Raw genomic sequence first — 8,903 nt, forward strand, 5'->3', positions numbered from 1 at the left:
GATATTAAAGCATCAAATGTGCATTTTAGATGAATCTCTCACTTCAGTTCAGAGAACATTTTTTACATTTTCTACCCTGAAGTCATTGTAAACAAACACTATGATTGCTTATATAGGAAAACTGTGTATTTAGGCAAATCCAGATTGTAAAGAGATGTTTGAATGAGTGATTTCTTACGTTATATTCTAACCCAGAATCTGATTTTTCTCTGCAGAGAAACAAGTTTTACCATTTACAGAGTGAATTATTTATCATGTTCTCGCCTCAGTCAGTATCAGAGGCTAAAAGGTCAAACTGTTATTGTAATGAAGCAGTTGTGGATCCTTTAACAGTGTTTATGTTCTCTCTTTCCTCAGGTCAAGCTCCTCATTTGTGCGTACAGAGTCCAGCTGCAATGATCAGGTCAAAGGTCACGCCAAGCCTGACCGACACAACAAAACACACTCACACATACTGAGCAGCAGCTGAGATGCTCTACCGAGGTCCTCGTCACTATGGAAAGAAATTAAACGCTGGCTTCCTCTGACGTCAGTGCAAAATTGATGAATCCTGTCCAGACCACCGCTCCGCCTACGTTGGCGTACACATGCAGCGCAAAATCTGAGGATCTCGAGAGGTCGATTTAACCCTCGAGCAGTCCGTCCATTCGTTGGTGAAACCATCGTTACACAGCTTCCAGGAGCTTCCCCCCCCCCCCCCCCCCCCCCCCCTCTCTCTCTCTCTCTCTCTCTCTCTCTCTCTCTCTGGAGTAAACCCCTCCAGGGTCGTGCCTTTCTCCGAGTCCCGCCTCCCGTCAGCGTGGATATGATGGATGCTGTGTGTTGTTTGTAGCTTGTGTGTGTAGACTGGGTGCATAAAAAGGGGGATTTTCCATCTTTTTTATTCTGTTTTAATCATTTTTTTCTTGGACCAAGCTAAAGCTTTCACACTCATGTTGTTTTCTGTTACTTTATGATGGACTTATTTCGGTGCATTAACCTGTGTGTCAGTGTTGAGGATTTGGTGGAACAGTCTGGAACTCTTTCCTAAAGATGTGATGTGTTTAGGATGTCAGATCTGGCGCTGCTCCGTTGACAACAAACGGGTGATTTCTGTGTACATTTCTACACCCAAACGAGGTTTAAATGTTCTGTCATAATTGCTCGCCAATCCAGATTTCTATCATCTTTTTGTTTCACAAAATCAGCGACCAGTTTGTCACCAGCTGAGTTACTATTGCTGCCTTCAAATGGAAACTTGTGAGCTCGTGGTTACGACGTGGGAAGTCGTGTATATGATATGCTTGCCGTTCAAGTGGTTGAGAAACATGGACGCTACTGTTGGCTACTGTAGAAGCCACTGAAGTTAACAATTTAGCAAGCTAGCGAGCGGGTTACCTAATGCAGGAAATGCAAAGGCATAATGACAGAGGAGGAAGATGAGGCCGTGGGGAATATCAACATTTTCCTCAGACATATTATAAAATAACAAAGATAAACTTAAATGTCTCCGCCATTTCTGAAAACGTCAACAAACACGTCACAACTCAACAAAAAGAAAATGTACACTTACAAAGTCGTGAATACGACAAGACACACAACCCCATTTGAAGGCAGATCTGGTGCTGCTCCGCTGACAATTTCTGTGTAAATTTCTGCACCCAAACAAGGTTTAAATTTTCTGTCAAATTTGCTCTCCAACCTAGATTTATAACATCTTTTTGTTTCACAAAATCGGAGACCAGCAGAGTTATTAATGCTGCCTTCAAATGAAAACTCGTGAGCTCATTGTTACGACATCGTGTACATGATATGCTTGGCGTTCAGGTGGTTAAATCGTGAGAACACCGCTGCTAGGGAACGGCAACATGGACGCTGCTGTCGGCGTCTAGAAGCCACCGAGTCTAACAATTGAGCAAGCTAGCAAGCAGACACATTCTAAAATTACAAAGAAAAAAATCTATACGACTAATTTCTGCCATTTCTGACAACGTCAACAAACACGTCACAACTCGTAGCTTTCAGAAAATGTCCACTTTGGAAGCGGTGAATATGACAGGAGGAGGGCGTTCTCCTCATGAACACAGTAAACACGACCCTATTAGAAGGCAGCATCAGTCACATCACTTCAGAAAAGAGAGGTAGAATACATGCATCCTTAAATATGGGTGTCATCCCCCTCTTTACTTCACACTTTCCCACAGGTTGATCCACCAGAATGAGGCGATTTGTAAAGATGTTTTTAATGAATGAAGCCTCCCGTGCACAGAGCTGCTGTTTACATTTTCTGGTCTGTACATATTCACATACTATATATAGATATAAACATACATATATACAGTTCTAACGCGTCATCTGATGGTGGGTTTTTTTTATGCCCCCCTGTAGGAGGAGTTAAGTTATTTAGTGTGTACAGTAAAAAAGCTCTGATGTTTTAAGGGCTCTAATGCTTCAGCTTTAGATCGACCGCCCTGTTTTTAAATTGTAAAGCTTCTTTAGTCGTGATCCTAACGCTACTCTTCGCTCTCCTCTGACAATCTCTTCACTATTTGAACCCCAAATGTTGTGAGAAGACGCCTTGATTCTAGCTGTGTGATATCGCCTGTATATATGAACTCAGCTCAGGACAGCAACATGTCTTTAAACAACACCTGTTGTCAGAAACTCTAAATCGACGAGGCCTCTCCGTGCTGCCTTAATATATCCACACGGTTCCCTCTTGATGTTCTTTTCTTGTCCAAATTAAAAAGTTGAAGGAGAAATAAACGCAGTTGTTCTATTTATGACTGTTTAAAAAACATCATAACGAAACGGCACGCGTGTGAATCTGGACTCCAGTTGTTGCTTTTAATCCGTAGAGTTCAATAGTTTGCTTCCTGTTTTGTGATTTTGTCTCAACATACAAAATGTTAGAAGACGACAGAGGTTGCGGAGACGACGTGGACGCCTGTATTCAGTAAAACATGATGCAGATAAAGGTTATTTTGTGTTTACATTCTAGTCCTAAAGCTTCATCAGAATATGTTGTGGATAAACAGCAGCGTGTTCACATTCAGCTCCTCATCCAGACGGCTACAGTTTGATTCTCCCTTTAACTGTGTCCTGTTTTTACGCCACTTTATGAGCATCATCTTGTCAGTTATTTCACTATGTGCTCCAGAAATCTAACCCAGTGATACTTTCCTTCATAATGTCACAGTGTAAAAGGCTTTAACTTTCAGTTCCAACTCTAAAAAATGCAGCCAAAGCAACATCCGAACTGGCTTTAGAGAGTTTTCATTTTCATCTTTTACCCTCCGTGTCTCCTTACAGAGCGAGGAATCACTGTGTTTTGTTTTGGTGGTGGTTTTTGGGAGGTGAGCTGTGTAGCTCTTTAGTTAAAGAGGACCTATTTGTGCTTTTGTGCTTTTTCTCCCTTTCCTTTAGTGTGTTTTATAGTTTTTTGTGCATGTACACTGTAAAAGGTCTGCAAAGTTAGAAAGCCCAAAGTCAACGCCAAAGGGAGTTCCTCGCCCCCACAGAAACACTGCTCCTGAAACGCCTCGATTGGAGTCCCGCCTTTTCTTCCGTAACATGGTGATGTCACCAAGTAATGCCGACCTTAAACCAAACGACTTTTCAAGCGATTTTACTGTCGCAGACATATTTCCAATGTCAGAATAAAATCGGTTACGGCACACTCCTGTGATCTCCATCGTTTTAGTGTGAGGTGGTCATAAAACTCAGTCCAAGCGGTATTAAAGGTCCCATATTGTAAAAAAGTGAGATTTTCATGTCTTTTATATTATGAAGCAGGTTTAAGTGCTTTATAAATTCTGTTAAACTATCAAAACGCTCAATATACGGAGAAATACACACAGCCCGTATTCAGAAATTGCACATTTGAAACAAGCCGTTAGGATTTCTGTCCGTTTGTGATGTCACAAACATACAATATTTAGACCATTACGCGATTTTAAACATAAACATTCTAAATATTTCCCAGTTTATTTCCTGTTGCCGTGTATGTAAATAACATCAGCTGACAAAAAGTAAACATGGACCCAAACTGTTGCCTAGCAACGTAATTCCATTGAAATGCACTAAAACGGAGCGTTTAAGACAGAGGGTGAATACAGGTATATTCAGACAGACAGGATGAGGAAAATAAAGTGTTTTTTTTAACATTAAAGCATGTAATCATGTTCTAGTAGAAACACAAAATACAAGTATGAACCTGGAAATGAGCACGATATGGGACCTTTAAGTCTTTTTTCTCATCTTGACGTTCCGGTAAAATCAAACAAGTTTAATATTATCGTTAAGTTCAATGACGTGAACATCAACCACCGATAGGAGCGCAAACGGGGTAGAAAGTCAACATGGAGGAACTGGTGGAGTTGTGGAGTGAACGAGAGCGTCTCTTTGACGTGTCCTCTCGTTTGTACCGCGATAGAGTGGAGAAGGACAAAAGGACGTTTCAGCTGAAGATTGCTGGCTTCAATCATATAAATGTGGCTGCAGTACTCGCTCTCTCTCTCTCTTTCTATGAGTATGAGGAAAATAAAGAGTTTTTTTTAACATTAAGGCATGTAAATGTACAGTAGAAACCCAAAATACAAGTTTGCACCTGGAAATGAGCATAGTAGGTCCTCTTTAAGTGATGAGAACCAATCAATGTGATCGGAAAAGATGTGAAACTTTTCTTTGGCTTTGGGAGGTCTGTTTAAGGATTACTAGTCGTGTCCCGTCCGCGGATCGTCTGGAAAACCAAAGTCTCACTTATTCCAAACTTTACAGTCACAACGAACCATTTTGCTAATCTTTTTATTACAGTTTTTATTGTGTTTCTCCTGCTTTCCACGCAGCCATTGGTTCCCATTTATCACCAAAAATGGGATGAAAATCAACGGCAGAGTCACAACAGAAACTTGCTTGAGATGTATAAACCATCACAGTTAAACCATTGATTTAGTTTCTGTTTACAGTTCTATTATCATTGAACAAAAATCAGTTATTATACCACAATAATGGACCTTTAAGAGTCCAAGAGTCTGCTGATTGATTTTCACAATGCATGGATATGAATAGAAGTCAATGGCTGCAGGGAAGGAAGGAAAACTCTGTTTAGAAATCTCATGAAAGAAATAGTAAAGAAATAATATGCAGGGTGTGTAGTTGTCTTGATTCTCTTGTTTGCTCATAGTTTTAACCCTTAAACTACTTTGCCAAACCCCCGTGCACTCTCCTTCTGTCTCGCCTCTAGAATAAAACTCACCGTTGACTTCTTGTACAGATCTTCTGGGTGTGAATGTTCCTGCAGGTAGTCGTGTCCTGTATGTGTGTGAGAGATGTTGTTTGTATAAAGTGCTTTACCCCGAGGCTGTGTCTCTGTCCTAAATAAAAACGTGTACATATATTTCCACACTGGTTCCTCTGCCTGTTTTATCATCATCATCATGAGTGGGAAGTCTTTAACCCTCCGAGGATCCCGACCGATTTCACTCTGTTTCAGAGGCGGCACCAGGTTCACTTTTAGAGCTGGAGCTATTGTTGTTCATTCTTTTTCTTTTCCTCATTTTCTGCATCGAGGTAACAAATGAACAAATAAATAAATACAGAAAGAAAGAAATACACTTTTCACATCTGTAACTCTCTTTCATCTGCCCGACTGCACTTATTTGTTAATAAAAGTATAAATTGTGAAACTAACTAAAGACTTTTAAGCCAACAATATCAGGGACCAAGTGTTTATTTATATTATAATAAATACAGTTATTAAAGTTTATTTAAAATAAAAGTCTGATCATAAATCACATAGGTCATCTGGAAAAAATCAATTATCCTAGAAACTACTATAGAGGAAAATAGAAAATAGAAAATAATATTATTGACCCCAAAAGAAAAGAAAATATGTAATAATATATTATATAATAATAACAAAATAATGATAATTTAAAAAAAAATGCTGGTGGCCGCCGTTCCTCATTTTCTGCATTGAGGTAACAACTGAACAAATAAATAATAAATACATAATAACAATATAAACAGTTATTTAAAGTTTATTCAAAATAAAAATCTGATCATAAATCATAGTCATCTGGAAAAAAACAATTATCCTAGAAAATGCTATAGAGAAAAATAGAATATAGAAAATTATAATATTATTGACGCCAAAATAAATAAAAAAATATGTAATAATAATAAGAAGAATAATAATAAGAATATAATATTATATAATAATAATAACAAAATAATGATAATTTAAAAAAAAAATGCTGGTGGCCGCCGTTCCTCATTTTCTGCATTGAGGTAACAAATGAATAAATAAATAATAAATACATAATAATAATAATATATACAGTTATTTAAAGTTTATTTAAAATTAATTATAATAAAAAATGTAATATTATAATTTAAATGATTTTGCGGTGTGGGGGCTCCAAATCTTTATCTGGCCCATAGGGCACTAGAAGGTTTAGAGCCGGCCCTGGAAACTCTACAAGGTTAGTTAAGAGCCTCTTCTGGCTGTTTTGCACACATCAGAGCACCAAAATGAAATGAGGTCAGTGACACCTCTCACACACACACACACATACACTGTAGTTTCATAAAGACTATGTATACTGATGGAGGTTATAAAGGATAAAGTCTGTATTGCTTCTTAAATCTGGATCCACCACATATTTTTATACATTTAAGTTGGATTCGCGTGTCTGAGCACTGAAATATCCAACATTTTGCAGCAGAAAATAGATTATAAATTATTTTTTATAATTCTTCTTTTTTTTATTTCTCATTAAAATTGCACTTTTTAATTTAGTCTATTTATTCACATATTAATAAATACATTTGTAAACAAATGTATTAATGCCTATTTTTTTATCTATTTATTTATGAATTAATAAATGTATTTTTGTACTTATTGACTGTTTTATTTATTTTTTTGTAAATCCCTTTTTAATTTGAACTATTTATTGATGGATTCATATTTCATTTGTAAATATTTTTTTATAATTCTTCTTTTTTCTCATTAAATTGCACTTTTTTTGTAATTTTTGTTATGAAGAGCTCGTTATCCGTAGAACATTTTAAAAGGCAATAATCATCACATTTAATTTATGTCTAATTATTTTTTGATATGTTTAGATATATTTTATTTTCTTCTGTACTGTTTTTCGTATGTATTTCATTGTTTTTATTGGATTGTTTTCCACTGTTTGGTTTTTCTGCATATTTTGTGTGCTTTTTTGTTGTTGTTTAAGTTTTGTTTTATTTTTAAAAAATATGTTAGTTTAGATCTTTCTTCCTTTTTTGTTATTGTATTTTTTTCTCCTGGGGTTATAGTGAGGAGCCTCTTCTGGCTGTTTTGCACACATCAGAGCACCGAAATTAAATGAGGTCAGTGAACGCCTCTCACACACACACACACACACACACACACTGTAGTTTCATAAAGACTATGTATACTGATGGAGGTGATAAAGGATAAAGTCTGTATTGCTTCTTAAATCTGGATCCACCACATGTTTTTATATATTTTAGTTGGATTCTGGTGTCTGAGCACTGAAATATCCGACATTTTGCAGCAGATCTGGCAACCCGACAGCTCATTTTAACAGACTGATTTAGACAGAAATCCGTACAATCATCCTCGTCCTCTATCTGTTGAGTTTATTTCAGATATGCATGTGTGTTTGGGTTTCTGCAGAGGTGCAAATAACCTCTGAAGTGAATCACATCTGCACGTTTGTGGTGTACCTGAACGCACCTGATCCGCCATATTAAAACGTGATCCCCACTTCCCTCCACTTTGCTGCAAAAAACACCAGATTAGCCCTCTGATTTATTTACTAAAGACTCATAATTGTCTTGTTTTGCTCAGTTTGCAGTGATTTTATTGATCTTAAATGTGTTTTAGCTGCTTTTGCATCCTCCTGATCATGCAGGGACTTCTATAATGACTTCTTTTCTGACACTTTTAGTTATTTTCTGCACCGTTTTTAGTTTCTCCTGCATGTCTGGATGAAATTAGGTGAATTTAAATCCACCCCTCTAATTTATTGATTTATGTCTCATAATTGTCTTGTTTTGCATCAGTTTGCAGTGATTTCATTGATCTTTAATGTGTTTTTGCTGCTTTTGCATCCTCCTCATTATACAGGGACTTCTATAATGTGGCTTTTCTAATACTTTTAGTTATTTTCTGCACCGTTTTTAGTTTCTCCTGCATGTCTGGATGAAATTAGGTGAATTTAAACCCACCAATACAGAACTGAGAACAATATAATAACAATTATTATTATTATTATATTTATCATTATTATTATTATATTGATTTGTTATTTATGTTTCACATTTTCTTGTTTTGCTCAGTTCACAGTGATTTTATTGATCATAAATGTGTTTTTTTTTGCTGCTTTTGCAACCTCCTGATCATGCAGGGACTTCTATAATGTCTTCTTTTCTAACACTTTTAGTGATTTTCTGCACCGTTTTTAGTTTCTCCTGCATGTCTGGATGAAATTAGGTGAATTTAAACCCACCAACAACATAGACCTGAGCACATGAACTCTCTGAACCCGGATCCGTCCTCCTGATTGGACCTGCAGCTGTAGCTGTGTGTCTACTTCACTGCAGCTTGTTTTTATAATAAGAAGCCTCTCATGGCCTCATAAAGCGGATCTGGAGTCAGTTTGCACGAGGAGACATGATGAGTATCGATAAGGTGAAATCAGCTTAATGGATCTGTTTAATTGCCACCATGCTGCGACCCCTCTGATTGATCCTTCTGCGCATGCGCAGCGAAGAGAAAAAAAACCCTGAAGAAATACGAATGGATGCAGTCAGAGAGGAGGATGAAGGAGAGGTCTCACTCTGACTCTACTTCTGGACACAGTAAACCGGAGCACATAATATGCAAGACTTAAAGGACCATACCTGTG

The 8,903-nt window shown here is 37.2% G+C and overlaps 1 protein-coding gene across 1 annotated transcript in view; it reads left to right on the forward strand.

Annotated features, from left to right (window-relative positions):
- Positions 1–3,677, forward strand: part of mphosph8 (M-phase phosphoprotein 8) — a 33,006-nt gene extending 29,329 nt beyond the window's left edge. The window contains 1 exon segment of the mRNA XM_037790434.1: positions 358–3,677. Within this exon segment, the coding sequence (XP_037646362.1) occupies positions 358–399 (42 nt within the window). The 3' untranslated portion in view covers positions 400–3,677.
- The last annotated feature ends 5,226 nt before the right edge of the window (positions 3,678–8,903 follow it).

The sequence above is a fragment of the Sebastes umbrosus genome, chromosome 13 (genome assembly GCF_015220745.1).
Source record: "Sebastes umbrosus isolate fSebUmb1 chromosome 13, fSebUmb1.pri, whole genome shotgun sequence".
Taxonomy (NCBI): Eukaryota; Metazoa; Chordata; class Actinopteri; order Perciformes; family Sebastidae; genus Sebastes; species Sebastes umbrosus.